This window comes from Emydura macquarii, unplaced genomic scaffold, assembly GCF_026122565.2.
Source record: "Emydura macquarii macquarii isolate MOO-44397 ecotype Brisbane River unplaced genomic scaffold, CSIRO-AGI_Emac_v2 contig_295, whole genome shotgun sequence".
Taxonomy (NCBI): Eukaryota; Metazoa; Chordata; order Testudines; family Chelidae; genus Emydura; species Emydura macquarii.
The window spans coordinates 12,934,122-12,959,163 of NW_027130432.1; the positions used below are offsets into that span (position 1 = coordinate 12,934,122).

The following is a 25,042-nucleotide window of genomic DNA, read 5'->3' on the forward strand; positions in this document are numbered from 1 at the left end:
AATCACACCTTTAAACCAGCCAGAACTCTTGCCATTTAGACAAGCCCTTCAATGGTAAACTGTTAGGTCAAGGACTCCCGCCCCTATAGTTTTGTAGGGCACTATACACACATGGTATTCCCAATTCCCTCCCTTGCCCCCAAATTCATAGATTTTATTAGAAGATTGCTAGAGTCATCATGTCACTCCATGTCCTATTTAAAAGGGCTCTGGCACTAAACTGTTTTGTTTCACAAATCCTGCGTAATGAACTAGTCAGTTCCAACAGGACAATTTCATTTGTTCAATTACAATGAATGACATCTGTAAGACATCCATTACTTGGTCAACACCTTCTTGGATACACATTCAAGAAGGCTCTATCTGCAACACTGATTCTTGGTATAGATAATAGGTATAGGATTTCAGCTGGCCATTCACTACAGTCTGCAAACACAAGTATTTAAAGGCTATCCCAACTGTAAGAAGTTGAAAATTAAGAAGTCAGTGATGGAGGGAAAAGTGGCAACATGCTGATATCAAGCCAGTCAGTTTACACAGGAAGTGTTAGTTGTCAGATTCAAAGGTCATCTAAACCTAAAGCTGTATATTACTAAACAGGTTCGTAACTAATGTACTAGATAGATATATTCTATTTCCTGACATAAGCTCACTTACCCCAAGTCTGCTGGACCAAGCTTTTTGGCATTTAGTTCAGAGTACTAATAAAAATTAAGGGATTACTCCCCTTTCTATAAAGCTACAATGGTTAAAACCATGACCACTTAGACACTATCTTCCCATTTTATATGAAATTCTGAATGATTTATATAAAAGATTTAATTCAAATGTATCAGAAAAACATTTTTCAATTTTGCTGGATTTATGTATATTAACATCAACGCAGTAAACTAACCTATAGAAAAAAGTGAACAGCCGTTGAAAACAGTACACACGCACTGAGTCCCCCCCCAGCAATTGGTTTTACAACCCCATTTTCCTTTTAAAGAAATAATCTTTTCTGTGCTGCTGTTTGAAAGCCTCTCCCCTCTCACATGCAGAAGTTACCTCTACAGAGTGCTGTCAAATGCAAACATTTTCCCCTCTAATTTTTCACTTATAGTACATTTTTAGGTATATAATTCTCCAGATGCAAGTACAATTTTTAAGTTGATTGTGTCCCTATAAATATCAACATCTCTTTGCCTATTGGTAATTTACAATTAGAATAATGTAGAGTCTATAGAAAGAATAGTACACCATGGTAAGGTCTCAGTAGACTACATGCCTTTCAGACTCAGAAAAACAAGCTTCCCCCCCATGACAAGAGAGCTCCATAATGAACTCCTGTACTGCTGTTGCCGTCATTCTCACCTTGCAGGAGACAAACAGTGTTTAGCCAAAATAGTAGCAGAGGCAGATACCAAACCTATTCATCAACGTTTAGAAAGGACCATTTAAAGGCCAACAGCAGTACTCAAGGCGCACTCCCTGTCCAAGTTATGAAAATGGAGTATACTTGGTAAATTATGGATAATTTAGAAATTCCATACTATATTTGGATAGTGGTGCAGTGTTTGTATTATTGAAAATGGCAAATAAGTGTTAAAAGAAACATGTGCTACTCACCTTGATATTTCTGTATGTTTCATTCAGAACCATTTTGTTAAAATCTGGATTCTTAAGAGTGTCAAGGAAGTTTGAATACAGGCTGTGAAAATTTGGCTCAATACTGACTCTTTTCATCACAAGATACTGTGAAACCCAAGGCATGAACTCTTCTTTCACTGTTTCCTTCAGCTCCTCAACCTGGCTCCACCACAAAACAAATAAATAAAAGTCACAGAATTTATGATGAAAACAGATTGTGGTCAAGTGACTTGACCAGTATGGATCAAGTTTTACTAACTATTTTTGTGTTTATTCTGACATTTATTCAAGAACTATTTTGGTCATTCAAAGATTACTTTAGCAATGAAACAACTTAAATCTGTTTCAAGCACTTGAGTGCTGTATCCCCATCTTTTGTGAAATGCTGCATGTTTACTGAATTACAGATTAAAGTATGAGTTTAATTTAGTATTATTTACGGAGTGACAGCCCTGAACACTGACGGTGTCTGTTCACATGGCAGTACCAGAGCAGGTTTCCACTGTTAGTGTATGCCTAAACACCAACAGAGATTCTAGTGGTGGTGGAGAGCAATTTAATCAGACTATACAATTCTTTGCTCTGATATCAAACAGGTACTAGTTCTGGATGTATTTTCTGCCATGCGAACACTTGCCTAGATCACACCAATCAACCATCAAAGTATTGTCTAAACAGTGATAGGACTAGTACAAAATTTAATTATTAAAAGCAGCTACCTAGTAAGAAGCATACCCTGAAAACCAGAGGGGCAAAGAATGCGACAACAGACAGCTTTAGTTTACACAAAGGATATCACTTTGTAAAAAGAATGAAGCAGCACCATTTGAACAACAGTTAACTATTCAAAGATTACTGGATCCCACATCTTTGATGTGAAATATAGCAACACTAATATGGGTCATTACTGTTTGTCCTTGCACTCTTGGGAAGAGTACTGAAAAAATCGCATGCAAAGAACATTTTAGAAGGACATATTTGAAATCTAGTCCATTTTAAAGTTAGTAATAGTTTCAGGTACTACAGCTGTCCCTGAACTTGCCCTGAACTCAGATATTTTTTTAAAAAAAAGTTTGTGTGAAACCTACACTTGTACATCAGATGTAGCACTGAAACTATTTTTAGAAGACCAAAAAACTTAAGCAATGAGATTTCAAGTGGGTCTCCCTTAAAGCAGGGGAAGCAGTTATTCAACCCAGCACTGTAGGAATATACATTTTCCACTGCCACAGAAGGGCTATTAACTCACACTGAGATGAGAGGAAATTACAACTTTGTTTCGTAAAAATACTAATTAGATTAAGATCTATAAAGTTTGTTTTTGCAAGAATTTCTGTTCACTTTCATCATCCAAGGCATTAGAACAGATTACTTCCTGCTAGAAATAGGTAATAAAATTAAATACGGTAACATTCTACCACACTTGCCTTCTGTGTCATATTTGCTTGAGACAGATTATTGAATATGAAAGCAATTTTTTCCTGAACATTTTCTGGGGGCTCCACAATTCTCTCAGTTTGATCCGTTGCCACTAGCAAGGTATCGATGTTGGTAGTATTAATGGAAGGCTGTAGAAAGATAATGACAAATTAAGAAAAACAGTGCAAAGAGGGACAGTACTAAGGCAAAAGGTCAAAGTTAGCACTTTGATCTTCTATTGAAAAAGATGACCTAAAAAGTGGAAAAAGCAATGTTTATGAAATATGGCTATTTTCCATTCAATCCCAATTCACTAGGGGATTTTAAAAAGGCACTGCTACAGGAAAACCTTGTTACCACCCCCTTTACATTTTCTAGCCAAACTTGACAACCTAAAATATACAACTACTCAGGACTGATTAACCTCCAGGTACTCACTGAGAACCAACAGTTTCCATAATTCTGCTGATCTCCCAATAAAAGCCCCATGAAGTGATGGGGTAACTTACCGGCACATCTTTCTTGAAGCTGACTCCAGTTGGTCGAGTGATTGTAATGGTTTTTGCCACAGTGGTGGTGGTTGAGGTGGTTACTATAGTGCTGACTTGGCCAGCAAGAGGAGCTTTTGCTGGAACCTGGGCCTGGGCCTGAGCCTGGGCAAGTGCAATACTTCCAGGGGTGGTGATTGAACCCTGCATCTTCACAGGAGGATCTCTGGATTGCTGTCCATATTCAATGTACTAAGGTAAGGCAGACAAGAGATGTACTGAAATTCACACATGTAGCAATGAAACTGCATCCTAATACTAGAACCCCCCCAACTCTGTAGTTCACCATGTTGAATTTACAAAAAGTTGCAGTCTGGAAATTTTGCAGGAGAGTTCTTGGGTAATTCCAGAACCAGAATTAAATCAGTGAATCTTTAGGATGTATAAAAATTGTAAATTCATTGGAAAAAAGCAAGTTAGCAAGCAAAACCTAGAGATGAACTTCCTGTTCAGAGAAACTCTACCAGAGGAGCTTCTTTTCAGTCCCCATTTACTTAATGATAAAGAGGGGCTGGATGGTATGGCCTTCAGAGGCATGAATGCGATCCTTAAGCTAGAGGGGCTGCTGCTGAGTGTCAAGGCTTGACTCCATTCAAAGACCATAGATAGCCACTCAGCATCCCCCACACTGCTGGCCTGCAGAGTGATAAAAATATAAAGGGAATGTGTGATCAAAAGGTCTGCTACGCGAAATGGATAAGAGTCTTCCTCAAAGACTTCATGGCAGTATAAAGATGGGGGAACCTGAACCATGCAGTGATCACGGAAAAAGCCAGTTCTAACAGAGTCTTAAATTTCTACACCCATTGAAGTCATTCTACAACGATAAACATTTTCTTTCCATAGTGGTGCATTTGCCTAGATATTTACAATGCACCAGTCAACAAGTACAGAGGCCAGATGCATCACTTAAACCAATAATCAAATAGTTGAGACAGCTATGAGCTTTTTACTTTCTTTGTGGAGTAGAGATATTGTGTACTCAAAGTCATGGCAGATCTTCATTTTTGCTGAGTTGCAACTAAATATTCAAGAGTGTTGGCCTTAGGATGAGCTTCTGTACATCTCTCTACTCCAACAGAAGGATCATTGAGACAAACCTATGATCAACATTGCTTTTACTGTTTGGACTACAGTGCATTCCCATTATTTTGATCAGACCTTCAGGAACCTAGTTCTTCTGTCTCTTGTTTGGATTACTTTTAGAAGGTCTGAGCACATAATTTGGTCGTTAACCACAGCAGAGAGGCATTTATTCAATAGGGAAGTCCAAAATTCTGAAGGAAACAGGAATTTAAACCCAAGGAAGATTCATGGCAAGGATTAGATCTTAGACATTAATACATGACAGCACTTTTTAAAGCCTTTATGAGTGGCAATATGCCCTAGTTAGCCATATGGCTACACAGCTTAGGCACTTATTTCAACACAAGCAAGCCAAATAAACTTACAGAAAAATGGAAGGCACTGGTTCCTACCCCTACTGCCATTCCCCCAAACCTAAGGAAAATGCATTCAAGTTTGTTCACACAAAACATTAATAATTGTTTGTATTTTGTTTTTATGGACTTGCACTATCATACAAAACTTTTGAAAATTTAGGCTATTTTTAATGCAAATAGAAATCAACTCAATAAATTGTATCTCAAATTAATGAATTAGTTCTCTATCATTTTTAAACACTCACCTCCTGTAGGTGATGAGGGAACTGTATAAAGTGACTAATAGAAGCCAAGTGCTGACAATACTGGGGATAGTCCTTCAATCTGTCAACAGTAAAACTATCCATTAGTCAGAGAGAAAGCATGAGCCCTGATCAAGAACATACTACAGAGCAATACAAACTGGTTACTGGGTATGTTGCTCCCTTACCACATCAAAGTTGTTTCTAAACTTCCTAGCTGTGCTACACAAAAGAAGTTTTTGTAAGAGGGTTTGTTGCCAAAAAATTTGAGCCGTTATCCTTACATTGCATAGCTATTAAGCATATTAACCCATCTATTCCCAAATATTTTACACCCAGACAGTTTACTATTGAACAAGGCAACAAGTTTACTAGACAGATGCTGAATTTTGTGTTTGCAGTAACTGCAGTGTGATTATACTTCTAGATCAATATTTAGAACTAACCATTATGCCTGACAATGAAGCCTCCCCCTGTGTGTACAGTGGTTTTATTCTGTGTTTGTATCTGCGAATGTGAGATGGTTGTCACTAATTTTATTAGTACTTTAAGTTTGAAAATCCCATTTATAATGCTATGTGCATTTTGCAGAGAGAAGTAATAAAGGCTGCTTAAGTATTGAGTGCATCAGTCTTGACACTGCCATTTTATTCTGCCAGGCTATAGAATGGTAATATCTAAGACGACTTTCAGCTATATAAAACATCGCTGTTTATATCTTAAATGTAGCCTGTAATATTCCAAGGCTGGATAAGGTGGTAAAGGAGAAATTGAGGGATAAGGGCAGAAGCATCTTGAACAGAAGTGTGTGTTCAGAGCACACATTTTAAAATGCTAAATTGGCACCTTGGAAGTCTTAAATGTAACAAGGAAGAGTTTTCCCTTGTGTATCCAGTGATTCTTATGATGAGCCAGACTTTCTGGACAGTTTCATTTGCAAATAGCCTACACTCCTTGCCCCAAACAGTGGGAAAGTCTGCAAAAGTCTGAGAAAGTAGTCTCACTGGCAATATTTCATAATCCTTTTGAGGAAAGAGGAAAAATTAAGATGAAACAAATGCAGATAGTGAAGTTCGGAGATTTTCTTTGTATTACTACAGGGGCATTTCTTGTCACCTTACAGATAGTCAATTAAGTAGAATATTCTGTAACATTGTTCATCTGAGAGGATTTAACACTTTAGTGCAGGGAACAAAATTTGTGTTCTATACAGCACTTAGTGTCTGACCTGTCTCTCACTTAAAAAGCAATTTAAGTTACTCTTCAATGATGAGTGCATATGTAGAAACTTTTTAACCAGGGGAATCAAGCTTTACCAATTTAATCTCTAAAGTATTGATATATTCTTAAATCAAGCCCTAATACTTGACTGAAAGATTTCATACAATAAAATATGCTAAACAGTTGAATTTTACAGATAGAAATGTTTGAATGTAGCTTCAGCCCATTTTGCCTGTATGTACTATATTTAACATTTAAGGTGGTTTTTGTAAGTCAGCTTGGAATTGATGGATTATGTTCAAGTTATGAGATGTGAGAGTGTTCTAACATATGCCATTAATCCTGTATTGCTATTACTAAGCATAGAACTAGAGCAGGCATACGTTTAATAAGATATCCCATACATTTTGGAAAGATTACAAAAATCACTCACCTATTTTTAAATCTATCTAGTGCAGCAATACCAAAATAGTACATTTTGGATGTAAAAGGCTTTCGTAAGGCTTCAAGAACATAACGCAGGGCCAGGCCCAATGCCATATAAGTAACCAGTCCTTTCTCTATTATCCCACCAAAGAGGCAGGCTGTTATGTGCAGCTCTTTGTCTGGGTACTGGGGGAAAAAACGGTACTCCTCAAACAAGTTCCTCAGCATACAGTTAAACACTTCTCGTTCCCGCTTAATGTTGGAGTCCTTAAACCTCTGTAGCATTTCTAACACCTGCAAAGAAATAGAAACTGTTACCAAGAGACTTTATTTCATCTCAGCCCTTTCACACCAGTGGGTTCAAGAGCACCTGCCGCTAGACACTAATGTAAATTGCACTGGGAAAACCCAATTCCCAGTGCAAAACTGCTGGGGAGGGGAGGAGGAGAGGGAATCTGTACATAAACTTCAGACTTTTTAAAAAATCATGTCAAGAGATGACTGGACAACTAGCTTTTAGTATAGCTGTTATGCAGATTCTGTAGACACTAGAAACCTCATTTGTTTGTACTGTAGCTTTTTTATAATTTTTTTTTTTTTTTTTTTGCAAAAGCTTTCAGGTAGTCTGTCAATCTGATAGCACGGCTACATTTCAATGTCATCTGGGTTTATCTCAACTGTACATTTTCAAATTGGATTAAGCTTATGTACATAGTATCAGCCCAAAAGCATTAGGTTTTTAAAGCACTGAAAAGTGCAATTAAGGTCAGAAAAGGAACAATGTAAAAAAACCACTACCTCTCTCTCTCTCTCTCACTCAGATCTGCTCTCTACATATTCCAGCTCATGTTTGCTTTTGGCCTTATTTTATTTTAAGAAAGGCCTCTTGTTAGCACAGTATAGCTAACAGAAATGAGAAAGAAAAGCTAGATTATATTTGGCTCAGAGTAAATCCTGATCGCAGAATCATCAACGTAATAACACACAAGCCACACACATCATTTGAATTTCAGTTCTATGGTTGAGTTTGTAGGCAGTTATACAGATCTTCACTTGTAAAATTGACTAAGTTGGATCAAAACATGGAATCCCAATTGCATTTTAAATCTATCTTCCCAAGGAATCTCTTAATAGTTATGAAGTAACATTCAAAGCTTCAGAAAATGTGTTTCAAGCACACAATAAAGAATAAGTGAGTGTGCAAGTACTTCACATACCAGTTCTGTACCTGAGCACTAAACCTAATTATGCCCATCTGTGCAAATAAAATGTCAGACTGTCCTAAGTAGTAGCTTCATATGCATGTAAACAGCCTTTAAAAAGGTAGTTTTTCTTCAAACTATGACCTTGGCAAAAGGAATAAATTAGCAAAATCCTACTTTACTCAGGTCAAAACGTACAGAAACATTTTTCTTCAAATCCTCAGACATTCTAGTTTGTCAGATCTATACTTCTGAAATGCTTGCTTCCGAGTTAAAGCAAATCCCTTGTATATCATTTTAGCAAGGTAATTACTTTCATTCTAATTTTTCCTCTTTTAGTACATATGAAGTAGTTGGAAATTTAGCATCAGATTTTTACAGCATTTGGACTGTGAAACAATTGCTCGTGGAGTAGGGGGGATTCCAAGCTATTTGTTGTAGATTAGATTTAAGAGTATTGCTAACAATTTCATTTTTTCCCTTTAGCAGATATTAGACCATGTTCATATTTATATATTTGTCAGATCTATTTGCAATTGTCTTCAAAATTAGATTTTTCTAATATTGCTTTGTACTGCTCCTGGATTGTTTCAAAAATCAATTTAGGAAGTAGAGATAATTAAACAGTGCTTTTCAATTATCCATAAGCCTGCAAATATATTTAGAGGGACATCGTTAACTTGAAATAGTCTATTTCAACAAGCAAATTGAATTTAGCCTCAGGATTACACTTGCCACTGAGTCTCCCTGACATTTGTCTCATTAAAAAAGAAAATTTGGTAATAAAGTGTTTTCCTATCCCTATTGTGCAAGAGACTCAAGAAAGGGGAAAATTGACTAGTGATAGGAGGAGACGAAAGTAAACCACTACAAAGTACTGTCAAGTGTATAAGCTAAAATTGGAGAGCATTTTTCACTTGTCATTTATAATAACTCTGTTAATTCCATATGTTAATTCTTTTCAGACAAAAATAGGATTTAAGTTGACGGTGTCCCTTTAAGCTTTGGCACTAGTGTTGAATACTTGTGTTTTGATTTGATAGGTCCATCCCATTTAACATTTTCAGCAGCTAGAACTTAAAGCTGCGCTTAATGCACAAGTGCAACTGGGTTTTTACCCTGTGTGAAACAGACAGGTTCTTGAAAATTTGTGCGCTAATTTACTTCCTCAAACTGCAACCAAACAAAAAGCAATGTTGCTACTGCCTCAATATTTGTTTTTTAAAACCATTAGGGAGAATTACTTTCAACCATAAAACAAGTCTCTGGACAAGTGATGTGATCACTGCAGAAGGAAACTCACCTCATCTACAGACATTGTGGGGTGTGGTGGATGGTTATAAATGCGCTGAAAGTAGCTGTTTGCCTCATCATCTATTTCTTTAGTAAAGTGCTGATTTGCCTCTGGCCACACCTGAGATAAGTCAGCTGTTGGGAAAATGGACAGCAAAGAGTAACATTTTAGCTGATTCGTTAGCAAATGATGATTTTTTCTTGTTCTTTTCTATGCATTTTCAACTACCTGTTCAAACACATGTACGGGGAATGTTTTAAGTAGTATCTATTCGTTTAATGAGCAAAAGTAATTTTATTTAAAACCATTGGTCTGTTAACTGAATAAAATGTGTTTATTGCCAACAGTGATCAATTTGAAAATCTGGATCTTAAGCTAGTGTTCCCTGGAATATATTTCACTTCTAAAATTTGTTAAATTGACGCCTAACCCAATGTACAATGAACATAAAAAGAGAGCATGCTACAGAACACTAACATGCAGACAGTCTTTCACACAAGCACCTTCAGATCAACCAGTGCACTTCAAGCCATGTCACTGAATTCCTAGCCCAAACAGCAGAAAGAGGCTCTATCAACTTCCAGATGTATGTTCACTGGGGACTTATTAGTTTAGCTTTTCATACATTCAATTTTATGGACAAGCTGCCAGGTAATGGACTTACTGACATAATAATGAAGTCTGAAAGGCTTAATATCTGGTTGCACCTCCTAGACTTTAATGAAAGCAAACGTGTGAAATTTGCTTGTATGCACAGTCAAGAGATGCAGCTGTGCCAGTTACAGATTGCAGACTCTTGGCTGGACGGGGGAAACCAAATATTCCCTTCTCAGAAACAAACTAGCCTGAATTAGTTTCATCCCAATTACTATTTCCTCCCTTTATTAAATCCTCTGGTAGTAATATCCCATTCAAAGTACCTCTGGTTTAAATTTTCTCTACAAAATTTCATTTTTTAAACACTAACATAAAACCCTTCATAAAAGATATGGCACATTTTGTTCAATATATAGCAGAACAAAGAAGCAGAGCATCACTGTTCATGCAGATTTATAACATTTCATGGAGTTATTTGCTTTGCTACAAAACTGCTTCTTTCTACTCACTAAGGGCTACTTGGCAAGCTTCTAGTTCTAGCAGTTTTAAAGTAGCCTGTTTCATGCTGCAGACTGAGTAGTAGAGCCACATTTCTGGGACCTGCCATCTACCGGCTACGAGCCAGCCCTGGAGGAAATGCAGGTTAAACTGCAGACCAGTCACACTTCAATCACAGACAACACTACCACTTACAAGGTTTCATCTTACTCTGCTGGAATGTAGGCTGGTTCAGTCCAGATGTACTCAGTTTCCTTTGCACGAATGGGTCGTTGTTCACTGCAGGGAGGCCGAGGGCCCCAGTTCCTATACCAGTTAGGCTACCCGTAGTAAGACCACCTATTGGGGACCAAACAAGGCATCAGTCATCTCATTTGAGCTCAGCTCCTTGCATGTAATAAGAAAAATGCTTCTTATTCCCACAAACTTGACAAGTTGGTCATGTGATAACTATCCCTGTCATCCAATTTCACATGCAGTTCTTTAGCTGTCTATTGAAATCTGTCAAAAGGTTCATCCTCATGACTCAGATTGATCCCAATTAAAATTTAATCTTTTTTTAAATATACAACCATCTGAAATATATTAAAGCTAAATAGGCAATGCGTTCCAAGGTGGTCAGAACTGCATACCCATAATTTTTTAAATGGGACTTTAAATGTAGTACATGATCTGTTATGCTGTACTGAGCACTTTTGGTGTGGAAATAGGAGCAAAGACTATGTACATTTTAATTAAATCCTAGAGAATATAGGCATACTGCTATTCTTGCCCAATTCTTGACCAAGGCAACTGTAGCAGTACTTGAACAATTCTGTTATCTCAAAATGTAAATAAGTAGTACCTGGAAGCTGTGAAGAGAGTCCTCCAATGCCACTGAAAGCTGTTGTCTGATTTTGGGTGGAAAGGGGAGGAAATGCTTTTGCTGGTGACTGAGGTGTACTGAAAGCAGAACCCAAATTTGGAGGGAAGCCTTGCATACTCTGGGTATGTGGAACAGCTGAACCACCTAAACTAAGAGATGCCATTCCAGCAAGCGGGTCAATCTGAATAGAGAAATGCATATTATAAACAGCCATATACATTTATCAGTTCTTTCTTGGCAATAACTTATAGACACCACTCCAATACTTTTAGGGAATATTTTGACATGTAGCTGTAACTTTAGCCTGTGACATCATATAGGTCACATATAAGTCACCCCAACAAGATCCATTTATCTACAAAATGTTAGATCATTCATTTATCACATTTTTAGATTTAACCTAAATCTACTACAACCCTATAGATGTAAAATCAAAGTCTATTAAAAACTTTCTAGAGATTCGAGACCTTAGTATTAAAAGCCAAATGCAGACTACAACAAAAAATTGGGTTAAAAAGCAATACATAAATATCTGATATAACAGCAACTTGTGACCTTTAGTTTTAGGTCCCATTAAAAGAGTTACAGGCTGCAAAGAATTCATGAACAATATTTATAGGCCTCATCATCATATAAGGGATCCCACTATGTCCCATTTTAAGAGAAAACTGAGACAAGATCTTTTGCACAGGACTTCAGACGTCCCACAATATTAGCAATTATAATACATTAGAGATGCTGACTCTAGAAGGTGAAAGTTCTAGAACTGCACCATCTATCCAGAAGATGACCAAGCTACAGACTAGTTACCTAAAACATTCTGCTGCTTGTAGTGTGTTCCCAGGATAATATTTAATAGGTTTATCTAAGGAGTAGTTTTCCACTACTGAAAGCTGTTAAACTGTTTTACTTCTTTAGCCTGCAAAGCATTGATGCCTTTGACATCCTACAGAAGTACTGAAGTGCCATTACTTTATAGGAAAAAAGTTCATTTCTTAAAATTTCAGTGTACCATTGAAAGAAGTTGCTAGAAGCAAAATCTGTCTGGAATGTGTTGCTCCCAAAGGAGGAAGGGGTGGTGGTGAGTGGCAGGGAGTAACTTAAATGTACCTTGTTTTTAAAAGAGCAGTTCAGTTGAGAGCTGAAGAGCCCCAGTTATAACAAGTCCTTATGCTCTAGCACTGTTGCTTGGCCCGTGAAGCTACAAACAAGACACATCAGGTTCAAAGGCAGTGCTTAATCCTCAAAAGTCTAAGAAAATTCTTTACCACTTTACAGAAGCCTTCACTATATTTTCAATTAAGCAAAATTTAGATCACTTTTTACTGCTCCCATTCTGCTAAATTTCTGTTACTTCTTACAAATATTCCAGAAATGAAAGTTGCTCTGAACTAAGCCCATTACACACTATTTTGTGGTTAAAACTAAAGCAAGTTATGTAGACATGCATGTATAAGTAGTTTAAGGGAGCCAATTGACATTTTATTTAGTTGTTACCATAGTTCAGTTTATGCAGCAAACACAAGTGTCAATCATCACCTCTTCTGAAACTGTATCATTTATCTACCTGTACAGGAGAGATGGCATCCAAGCTGCTAGCACTAGGTGGACGTCCCTTTGGCATGACTCCAGGTGGTGGCTGTCTAGCCTTGTTCATGACATTACTGCAATTGGCTACCATAGTGAGGATGGTCTCTGACAGCTCCTGAGAAACACTCCTGAGCAGAGAAAAGTTGGTGATAAGCCACATAGTATTCCTGAGGCTGGCCAATCCAGCCCCTTTAGTTTCTCTTTAGCAAGCGGAACTATGTATCTCAAAGACAGTCAATAAATGTGGCTCTGGAGAAACAGATAAAAGTTAAGATTGTGCAAGTACCATACAATAGTTTGCCTATCCCTACTGTTGGATCTCTTTGTTAGATGCACAAAGAGGTCAAGTGACTTAAGAAACACTTTAGAGACTTCTAGAACCTACAAAGCCAAAGCAGCAGTGGTTACACTTACTCTGTCTTTTTAAAAGATTTATGCTAAACCATAGACCCAAGACAAATGGCTGAGTGACGGTATCACCATCTTTAGTGAAAAGTTACACACTTAAGTCAATATGCTTGGGTACATCCCCCTCATGCTAAGGTCCACATCTGACCACAATCTGGAGCATAAGGAGTAATTAGCAGTGAACATGGAGTACTATCTAGTTCTATTAGAAAGAAACAAACTCTGCCCCCCTCAGGTGCACTGCCAGCTGTTAGTATGTAAAACTTTTGCATAGCTGTATTATGTATTGAGACTTAGCCACATTTTAATTGATTTCCATTCGATATATAGGAAAAGGACAGCCTTGGTAAGCAAACAAGTTTTCCAGACTTCATTTTCCTGTGTCAATACTTGTGTCATATAGACTGATTAGCTTATTTTAGGATTAAGACACCCCGGTTTCCTAAAAAACAGAATACGCAGCTTTACCAAAACAGAGGGGGGAAAAAGAACAGACTTCTAGGAAGCCTGAGTCTGTTTCCTGGACAATATTTGAAACATGAGCGCTGTAGGAGAATAGAATGAGACAGTAGTTTAAGAGGGAGGAGAAAGGTTGAAGTCTCCTCTTGAATAAGACCACTCTGTTCTCCTATTTCATGAAGTTGTACTTTGAGCATCAATATTATATACCATATTATTAGAATTCTGTCACTACAAATCCAACCTGAGTTGCCATTATTCCATTCTCTGGTATTTTTATACAGCAGTAAGGGTCTATGGTCTGACCTAGGTGGCTAGTGTCACAGAAAAGCTTCTAAGAGAATGGGCATTTACATGATTTAAACAGTGAAAAATCTAAGCCATTTTAACAAGATCTCAGGATGATCCAATATATATAGATCAAAAGAAAAGACTGGACAAGTCACTAAAAGTTTTAGTCTATAGAAACCAAGAAACCTTTTCAGATCCAATATGTAGATTAAGGCCTTCAAGAGATGGGCACAATATGGGAATAGCAGAAGTGTTTTCCCTCTGCAAAAGAACATGCATCATTAGTGTGCCTATTTTTCATGCAAAGCAGGCTACCAGTTTCTTGTTCCAACAGCATATTTGTTGAATCAGTTTGCAAGGCACTGTGCAAACAAAATAAACTATCCTCAAAAACTGCACAATTTAGGTTTGATGTGGATCTACTGCCCATAGTAAACCTCAAATTTTTTGACTCATTGTATCCAAATTCAGGGACCATAAGCAGTAAGGTCTGTTAGAGGTGCTAAATCTTTGGGAATGAGGGCTGTTTTATTACAGGTTCATTTAAGGCTAATGATGTTTGGGTGATCAACTTACTTCCATATGTTCAAGAGAAAATTTAAGATAAGTATTTCCAGGTTCAAAAATAATCAACTACAACAATGGTTCCCAACCTAGGGTGCACAACCCCCTAGATGGGGGCCACCAAAGAAAACAGGGGATCCATGAGGCTCCAGTAATATTGAGGTAATTTAGCCCCCCACCCGAGCCCCACATCCAGCCGGGCGCTGTGCCGGAGTGGAGCAGCCCTGTGTTGGTGGGACCTGGAGCAGCCCCAGCCAACCTGCCAGCAACCGCTGCCTCCATGTCCATGAAGGACAGGACCACACAGGGCATGCAGTGGCAGCTATACCAGGGAAGGCTTAGCTTCTTACTCAGGTAAGAGTATATTATTAATGTAATTTAATGTTCTCTTTGTGTGTTTATAGGGATTATATGTGTTTATGGCTGGTGAGAGGGGCGGGGAGAGGGGGGTTGTGCATTCTATCTAGTGTAAACTAGTTGGGCTTTTACTCAAAAAAAACGATTGGGAACCACTAAACTACAATGTTTTCAAAAAGCTTTCTATGGCTACCCTTCTCTACCTTAACAAGTTCTTTGCCTGGGAGTTCAAGTTTTTAGAAATCTAAGCATTGCTCAGAAGCAACCCTAGCAGGTATTTCATATCACCACAGCTCTCCAACTCGGTTTTATTCCCACGTTCCACAGACTAGAGTAACATCCCCACATCAACCTCACAAGGTTCCTTACCTACCACTCCCCATGTTGTGGTCTACCATTATCTACAGTTCAGCCATGTGGACTTTAGAAGTCCAGCACTATCATGGCAAGAGATGCACACTGTCTCTAAATCATCACACCTGAACCTCAAGTTTCCCCGATCTCATGCTGTACAGGCCAATACTAGATCTCCCCAGCTTTGGTTATTCTCTAAAAAAGACAATGAAGCTCTGCAGTCTACGGAACTCCAGGTATATATTCAGAAGCCAAGGAAAAGAGGTGAACATGCAACATCACATGCAATTACTTCACTAACAAGTTTATTTTTATCTGAAATAATTTGATGCAGACACTAGAGGCATTTCTCTGCCACCCTAAGATTTTTAACCTCAGGGGAACACTGGGAGGCTAGAGACCATCTCACCATATAAAAACTGTTCCTTTTGATTTAAAACCACTAATTAGATTGGGCATTGAGGGGGTCTCTAAAAAACAAAGGTGGCATTGCTTCAGAAAGCCTTAAACAAATGTCAAATGTGCATGCTGCCTAAGGTGAGGTCATCTTTCAGTGGGTTCAGACTTTATACAGTAGTAAGTAGTCAGAAGATAAAATTAGTTAGCCTCTGAAATATTACAACTAGGATCAATTTCTATATGAGAAACCAATGCTAGATTTGTCATTTGCATCCTAAAAACAACAAGCAGCTCTTTTTTTGTAGGAATGCTATTTCTTCCCCTTCCTCAGACTGATCAGAATTAAAGTGGCCTTAATTCATTTTATCTTAATTCACTAACTACACTGAAGGACGGCCACTTTAATTCCAAACAGCATCCACATAGGGATTTAATGCAGTTCAACTAATCCACTTCCAAATCACACCTTCAGTTAATCTGGATTATTTTCCTGGATGTCTATGTGTAGATAAGCCCAACAAGTATTGCCTATTCTCCATCTATAAGCCACCATTACTGTTGGACGGGCACCTCACAATCCCTAATGTATTTATCCTCATAGCACCTGAAAGGTAGAGACATGGAGAACCCTTATTTGCCACCCGCTTGCCCCCTAAATTTTATTCACATACATGCAGCTTCCCAGGAGCCCAAATGGGCAGTCTATGTATCATATGCCAAGCATGTCCCAACCCCTCATCCCCACTCCAACCACACAATCAGGCTCCATACACTAGTCTCACAGTAGTTCCTTCCCCTACATTTGCACAGAAGCCATTCTCTCTCTAAGCCCTTTGATTCTCACACTTGCACTTTTTCCTCTTCTCCCACTTACTTAGCCCCTTCAAACTCAGAGTCCAGCCCTGTCCAGTGAGCAGAACCTGTTGTAGAGCAGGAGAAGGAAATGAGGCAGTATCTGTTCTTCCTCCTCCCTCTGCAGGCTCTGCCAGATGCAGCGACCCAAGAGCCAGTCAGCATGAACAGGAAATGGGAGTAAGGGAGAGACAGAATGATGTGGTCTTGGGAGAATTAAGTGGGAAAGAGAAGAAGCCTTTTCATTTTAATCCCTCTAGGCACAGCAGAGGCAAAGATATGTCTGGGAGGATAAGAGGAGAGGGGTGATTGAACACCAATTCCATCCCAGTGCTTGCATCTACAGGAACACTTGTGGCAACTTTTTAAGGTCACAAAACACTCCTACAAAATACAAGTACTTCAAAAAAGATGCCACCACCAGCTTCTGACAACACTATCCCAGGCGTACATCTTGAGTAGAGGATGTTATTCTTCCAGTAACTTAGTGGTCTGAGTTTATCATGAGAAACTGAACAGGTGTTAACATGCATTTTCAGCAAATCAATAGATTTCAGTATCTACGCTCATCTGACTTCATGGCAAACTGTTCTTCAGAGTAAAAAGCTGTTTGTTTAAAAGTTGTTGCTATAGAGCAAGATTGTTCTTGTACATAGTAAACACAGCAAAGGGTTTTGGTGAAAATGAAAATTACTAGAACATTTCTGGAATCACTAGAAGTTCCTGGCACATCACATGATGAAACTAGATATGCAAGCACTTCAGTTATAAGGATCCCTTCCTAAATACATGCAACTCCATAGTGCAATTTCAAGGTAAAATGATTGCAGACAACACCCCCCGTAAGTTATAATAAATTTGAAATGAACTTCTAGACAAAGTTTACTAAAATGCTTGTTTCTAATTGGGGCTGAAATTCAAGATTTTAGACCTCTGATTGTGATTAAGAAAGCCTGCATGCAAGATTATTTTCTTCTCAATCTGGTCTCCTTCAGTAATTTTTCTTCAAGTGTTTCAGATTCTTAATTTTTATCTAAGAGGCAGTAATAAGCATCCTTAAGAAGTAAAAGGACTGAGAAGAGTTTTCTGGACCTTCTACATTAGGATTCAGAGCACAGCCAAGTTGTTTGTTTTCAAGTGGCCACTATGCAGACAAAAGCTTTCTAAATCCAGAGATAAACAAGATTGTAATTATTTATGCATAATACTGGAGAGTACTGCCAAGAGGAGTTAAGCAGTAAGATTAAACGCCCTATTGGATCTACCTGGTGCTGGCTCTAAATGGTACTGTCCCAACTTTCACATGCACCAAGGGAATCCAAATCTCAGTTTTGAGATACTTTTGCAGTTATGACACTTGAATTTTCAAGCATATATAGTTACCGTAAACGTGCAATTTTCTTACCCAGCACAAGCTTGTAGGCAGGCCAACATAGTTGCCAGCGTTTCTGGAGGAAGCTGAGCACTTTTGGGCTGGTCTTTCTCCGGGGCAAGGCCACCCAAAATAGATGGGCATCGTCTCTTTAAGAAGGTCATACAGGCCTGGATGAAGGGCTCCTGGGGAAGATAAATTCTCTTACTGTCTATTTAGATTGCATACCAGCCATTATTTCAAATTTGGCAATTGCAAGGTGGAAAGAATTGCACTAAGCTATTATAGTTCAACATTTTCACTGAACTGTCAGACTGAAGATGTTTTCCACAACTTCAATACTACTTAAAACTGTTATAGTGACTTAACTAAGTCACCAAAAATAAAATGCAGAAATGAAATGAAAAATCCTGCTTTACCCCATGCTCCCGAATTTTATCTGTGAGCCATTTGTCAAGTTTGAGGTATTCCCGTCGAGAGGCAAGTGCAGCAAGGTCAATAACAAAGGCAAATGGAGTACCATTTAGCAGCATTGACAAGGCCTAAAGAAAAAAAAATAAGACTACTAGTCAAAATATCAGGTTACCCTACCCGTTCTTTCCTGATCTCTGCTTCCCACATACTTTTTGGACAAGTTTTGCTATAACATGCTGCTACTGCTTTCTTAGTCAACAAAAAAATTTGGTACTATTAACTTCATAGTTATGTCTTGCTTATAAGACTAAGCAAGTTATTCTAGATCTGAAAGCATAAAACTAACTTCAACTAGACTTGACCTTGTGCTTGGCCTTTTACAGTCTTAATATGAAGCTTTATCAATAAGTGGCAGTGTAATAAAAAAAGTTACTCAGTTTCTATTGCAACACCACATGAAAAAAAAATCAAAATATCCTAACATTCCCTGCATACAATATATGAGTTTACTTCACATCCAGTCTGAATGTGCCTCATGGTCAACAGCAGGTGATGCACAGAAACTCATTTTTTCAGAAGGCAGTCTGTCCAGCTATACCAAATGACACCCCAAATTCATATTACATCCACTTTAACAGATGACATACCTCAAAAAAGTGATAAATACCTCAAAAATAGGTCAGCTGAAACTGTACAGCATATACAATTTCAGCAGACTAGCATGGAAAGTGACTGAATTATTGTCAATTGTTTAACCCACCCACATTTAGTAAGTACAACTGTGCTATCTTTAAACAAGTTTAAGCTTCTAGAGGAAGTTTCCTATGCGCTCACTTCCAGCCATCTTCAAGGAAAACAAGCGTTTGTTTAAACTATTCTTATAGTTCACATAATTTTTAGTCTTGATACCCAGTTATGCCAACATCTGAATCCAGACACATTCTAGCAATACAGTTTGACTGACTTTCTATCACTTCCAAATTAAATTTAGCTTCCCTTATAAAAAAGGAACATGGAGTTCATACACTCTAAATAAGCGACAAATGCTTCCCAAAAACAACTCACCTTCAAATCTTGGGCCACATCAAGAATACGTGACAATTTTGCCTGGTCATACTGTTCCCCTCTCATGTACCATTCAGCCATTGCATGCATGATAAGTTGGCGTATTGAAGGAGACTGACCCTAGGGAAAGTCAAATTGTGATTTCACTTTATACAGAGCTTTGGGGGGTTTTTTTTGTTTTGTTTTTAAAAAGAGGTTGTTACAGAAGTTTACATTTGGAATAGCTCACACACACACTTATGCAGGATGTTTCCACCTATACATGACAGCTTTAATGGCGGTTACATGCAAGTTCTGTAGTTTATACCAGTTATATTTCACTCAGATAATCTATTGTAAGTCTAAAATCACCACCTACTAATGATTCTACATTTCGGAATGGTGAAACAAATTGAGTTCACATGCCATGTCATTCCTGCAGTAAACATGTAGAACTCTTTTTCCATTCACTTAGGAATGGAGATTGGCATGAACTATTGTGCCATTGCACTTAAGCATTAGAATACCACATCTCATGACTTAATGCTCTTGAAGACAGAGTGGGAGTGAGATCGTAAAAACCAGTAACTATTCAGTTTTTCATTGGTATCAAGAGTCTTAAAAGTGTAACTGTTCACATTTTGGCAGCACTTATTCTACTAGTTGGTGGAACTGCATCATGAAAAATGGACCAACGTTTTGCACTTATGCCACAACATGGGCCAATGGAAAACGGCAGATCTTGCAGTTAAGATCTTTGTTTAATTCATGCTTTGTTGCAAAAGGCTTTCTTCTGTCAAACAATACAAAAAAAAAAAAAAAAAAAAAAAGGTATGAACTCTATCCCTCAACTTAAGAGACTGTTTTACATTAGGGGGAAAAACTTATCCTTGGGAGAGCTTGAGAAGAATGACAATGCTGACTGACCATGACTTCACAGCCAGTGTAGACCAGGACCAGGTCTGCTTTGAATCATTGAATTTTACTGTTTAGTTACACTTGGACACAACAAGATTTTCTAATGCAGATTAGCAGAAAGACATAGGCATCAACTACAGCCAGATTTTCCTTACATCTCCCATTTGGGCAGATCCAGTGGTAGCAATGGTGAAAGTTATAGAATAAAGACGGCAACTGGCAATCTCAAACTAGCCTGTTTTTGTACTCATTGAGCACCTGGAATTTGCATACACTAGGATACATAGGGTACTCAGCCACTTCATGATAACTCTCAGTATTACAAATACAGGAATTGCAATATCACATCAGACAGTATGCCATCTATAGAATATCCTGCCAGACAGTGACCGGTATATGGATACCTCAGAGGAAGTGTGAAAAACCCAAGGTGTATAATTATGGAATAGTCAGCCACAAGGCAAAAAAAGTTAATTGGGTTTATTCCCTAAACCTGAGAGTTTATCCCCCAAGGTAATACTCTATCTCCTGTAAGAAGTGCAATAGAAGATGATGGTTTAAAAAACACCTTCATGTGCCAACCAGTAAGAGGCAAGACTCGTTTACTTTTACAAGATCTTAGATTGAGCCCATATTCAAGTTCTGGTTTCCTAAGCTGATCTTTTGCTACAGGATACTTACACAATGCAAAAAAGACCAAGTCTCCGCAGTTTGCCTTAAGATACAAATGGTGAGCTATCACCAGTAAGCTACAATATTTGTAGAATGTATTGAAGATTTAATTTTTACACTACCCCGGTTCATAAATGAAGACATTTCAATGCTTTGCTGCTCCAGCTGCCAAATCAATTCAATACAACCTTCTAAAATAAAAGAAATCAAAGCATTTGAGTACTCAATTGAAATGCTTACCTGTCCATGCCACGCATAGTGCAAAATGATGGCAGAGTTGGGGTGGTTGCCAAGGAAAATAGGCATAAGTGTAGAGATGAGTTCATGGCGCAAGGTATGCCAGGAAGTGTTGATTTGTAATAAGGCCAATACCAACATATCCGGGCAGTGCTTGATAGGGAAACTGAAGAGCTGCTTAACTTGTTCATACTGCCCCACCTCTGCCAACCGCAACAGAGATTCAATCAAATCCAGGCTCTTCCTGACAAAAACAAAGTTACATACTAGTTGACTAACAGGATTCCGGTTTGCAGCCAGTGCTAAGCATTGTTAAATGCCAGTTATAAGATCATATAAACTAATGCCAATTTCAAATAAGTAAACTTCATACAACTGTTACAGTTTTTGTTGAACACAACTGAGCCTCTCTGATTTTTAATAAGTACTTAAATTCTGTTTAATAAAGGCTCAAAAGGTCAGAGGTCAACTACTCTGTGGGGAAAAGGGTTTAAAAACCCCACCTCCCATGGAGATATTTCTAGTCAAATAGTCACAACTGAAAACTGCAGGGACAGGACGCACTTTAAGTACTCATGTTTTATTTCAGGTACATGGAGCACAAGTTCCTGCAATGTCATTATGAAAAAAAGACAGCTGGAAGTTATATCTCCTCCATTCCCTGTAGTCAGCTTCTGCTTCTAATGTTTCTCAGATATTTCTACCTCTTTAGAATACACCCAATTCTATTCAAAAACAGGGTTCTATGATGCAATACTTATGTTTTTAGAAAAAAAAGCACTCCCAAAACATTATCTATCTGGGAGAGTTCCTACTAAAGACTGCACTGGAAAGATCAACTGGCAGCATGACTTTCAAGTGTTACATGGGCATAAGTGGGAAGTGCCCTGCTAATACAAGAACCAAGCACCAATTATACACAGCAGATACTTAATGGTTCATCTGCTGGAATATGCATGTAACTAAAAACAAGTAATATGAGAACAAAGCCACATTTAACTGTCAAGTTAATTTTATCCTCCACTTATGAGCACATAGCTGCATTTATGTGATCAGATTTACCATGTGGCAATTTCTCGATTGTCATCCTCCGGTGGTGCTTTCAGGATGTCTGTGGCAACAGTATGACAGGGGTAGTCAGCAAAACAGAAGATCTCTGGGTTTATGAGGGAATGCTGGATGAAGGAGAGCTAGAACAAGTGATCAGAAAATCAGTTTAGACCATGAGCAAAATTACATACCCTCTTTCTTCCTCAACCACCATGAGACAGACTTTCAGAAGGGACCGAAAGGTTACTATGGGTGTGTTTTGTGCCAGACTCCTCTGGAGAAGGGAGAATGTGTTCTCAGGACACACCTGTACCCAGTTTTGTCGGGAACCTGGTTACAACCTATTCCGTTTGTACTGTAGCCAAGACTTTAACCTTATTGAGTAATCAGGTTAATGCCCTGGCACTAAGCAGTTACTGAACATAGTTCCAGTTCCATCTACACTACAAATTGGAATAGTGTTGGTAACTGTTTCCCCTAACAAGGAGGTTTAGTGCCTTTCAACTCAATGTGCTTTAATATCCCATAAGCCTTCAGACAAGCTAGTTATATAGTTGAATAGCCCATACTTAAGTTATGTGCTCCAAGTCTGTAATTACTCCTGGACAGAGTTTCAAATACATGCTTAGCTCTGGGAATAGTCTACTTAAATTACTGTTTCATTACCAAGTGAAGTTCCTTGATATACAAAGATATTAAGCCAGTAAATTCTAAATGGTAGGCACGTAAACTGGTCAGTGGTATTAAACTGGCAACAGCTGAAAAACAAGCCTACCTGCCCCTCAGCATGTTTCCAAGGCCTGTATATGAGATCAACTGGGAAGACTTCCATGCCTAGCCCTCTCTGGATACCATACACCACAATCTGCAGACCCTTGCTGTCACGAATTTGAAATCCAGGGTGATCCAGTTCATAGGTTACTTCCTTGAAGTTCAAACTAGGATTCTGCAACCAGTAAAAACAGATTACCCAGCATCAAGGTAACATCTATAAACATGCCTCAATACTTTCTGCAAGGGCACGAGGCCATCAATGCTAGTTAGTGCATTTCAATATGAAAATTTTAGCCCAAATACTTAAAGTTTAGCAAAGTTTACTAAAAACAGGCTCTTACAATGGAATGTTAGACAAACGTAACTATTAGCATCACTACAAAATATTACAGAATCTGAATTATCTGGCTAGGCACTCCTCTGACATACAAGGTGCCTACTCCACGAAGCAAGAGTGCTTATAAAAGGTTTTCTGTGATGAGGAATAGAGCACATTAGGGTGTGTGTGTAAAGTGGAAGTAAACAGCATGGAACAATCTAAAAAAAAGTCAGTTAGCCATTCTTGCACCTTTACTCTCCTGTTGTGTGATTGAGACATTTTGTTCAAGTGAAGCAAGAAAGGCATTTCAGTTCAGAACTGCTAGTAACGCTAAAGAAGAGTATACCAGAACTGACTCCTGGCTGCTCTGAATACCAATTACAAATGGTCTGACTATATGGATAAATTACAAGCAAGATGCCATAAACTCACCAGCTCTTTAAGAACATCAATCAAGACCTCCACATTCCAGGTATGGGCTTGTGTTCCATCGCTTTTATCTTTCCCATCACTCCAGATCCCACTGCCAGGAGCCGAAATAGACTGCAAATTAAATGCACATGATCAGATACTAGTTAAACATAAAAAACAAGCACCAGAAACCATGAGCTTCAGAACTTCCTGCATTATGAGCAAAATCAAGCAGTTAAGTAAGCTAGGAAAAAAAAGGGCTCTACACTTTTAATAGCACCTTTCACTCAAGAACCAATGCATTTTAGTCATGCCTCACTGTGATGCAATACTCATCTGGAGAATAGGAATGAAATATGAAGTGAAGCATAGAAGTTAAGTGACTTGCTTTAGGTAAAAGTACTTCAGGATTTTATTTCTGGCTCTACCACTGGAGCACCAACTTTCAGTGCCCCTGCTTTAGCACAAGTTCACTCCTCTCACTAAAACGTAAATATACACTATTTATTGTCACTCTTCAATTAGACAACTCACTTGTAATGAAATACCATCTGTCAACCCTGAATGAGTTCGAGCCATCATTCCCAAAACCCTGGCAACTTGGGCAGCTGTGACCTCCCGAACGCCAAACTGCATGATTATGTTGCGACATTCTTCAACACTAAAAATATAACCAGAAGAAATAGACATTGAGCTCAGTATCAAAGCAGGTTTCACCATAACAGCCAGCATTACACGAGAGGGACTAGAGTGTGATATTCCAATTTTCTGGTTAAAAAGGTAAAACTTAAAAAAAAAATACTGAGACAAAAGTTATTTCAAATGCATTCTGCACACAATACAGAGACTGCTTGGCTTTGCAAAGTTTTCAGTTAGAAGGGTATTTGCCTTTGAAGTTTTTAAGGATATTTTGGGAAACTGCCATATATTCAACCATACCACACATCTCCACTAACCATGTGACCTGTATTTGACCAGTATGAAGTAGACCACTGCATATAGTCCATATAAATTAAACTTTACCGCCCCCCCCAAGTAGGATTTTGCCACTCAGCTCTCCATTAAACAGGAAAGGGGTCAAAACACTGAGGGTAGATTACTTATGAACACAATCTTAGGTTCTGACATAGCTGAAGTATTCAAAGGTTATAGAAACTTCAGTAAGCACCATCCC

At 38.3% G+C, this 25,042-nt stretch overlaps 1 protein-coding gene and 1 non-coding gene across 10 annotated transcripts in view; both read right to left on the bottom strand.

The window, feature by feature from the left end:
• Positions 1-25,042, bottom strand: part of CNOT1 (CCR4-NOT transcription complex subunit 1) — an 88,573-nt gene that overhangs the window by 39,518 nt on the left and 24,013 nt on the right. For 2 of the 9 annotated variants that reach the window (XM_067552727.1, XM_067552709.1), the window contains exons 9-25: positions 24,403-24,529; positions 23,890-24,000; positions 23,140-23,310; positions 22,377-22,504; positions 21,318-21,558; positions 19,509-19,628; positions 18,449-18,571; positions 18,063-18,214; positions 12,951-13,101; positions 11,363-11,564; positions 10,729-10,857; positions 9,433-9,557; positions 6,935-7,221; positions 5,284-5,362; positions 3,558-3,788; positions 3,057-3,197; positions 1,609-1,788 (exon numbers count right to left, since the gene is read on the bottom strand). In XM_067552727.1, coding sequence (XP_067408828.1) covers positions 1,609-1,788; positions 3,057-3,197; positions 3,558-3,788; positions 5,284-5,362; positions 6,935-7,221; positions 9,433-9,557; positions 10,729-10,857; positions 11,363-11,564; positions 12,951-13,101; positions 18,063-18,214; positions 18,449-18,571; positions 19,509-19,628; positions 21,318-21,558; positions 22,377-22,504; positions 23,140-23,310; positions 23,890-24,000; positions 24,403-24,529 — 2,698 coding nt within the window. Of the gene's footprint in view, positions 1-1,608; positions 1,789-3,056; positions 3,198-3,557; positions 3,789-5,283; positions 5,378-6,934; positions 7,222-9,432; positions 9,558-10,713; positions 10,858-11,362; positions 11,565-12,950; positions 13,102-18,062; positions 18,215-18,448; positions 18,572-19,508; positions 19,629-21,317; positions 21,559-22,376; positions 22,505-23,139; positions 23,311-23,889; positions 24,001-24,402; positions 24,530-25,042 lie in introns of all 9 variants that reach the window. The other 7 variants (XM_067552718.1, XM_067552678.1, XM_067552700.1 and 4 more) reach the window with 5 other exon arrangements.
• Positions 12,486-12,621, bottom strand: LOC137156489 (small nucleolar RNA SNORA50). Its single transcript, XR_010920779.1, has one exon. It is a non-coding gene; the product is annotated as a small nucleolar RNA SNORA50 (small nucleolar RNA).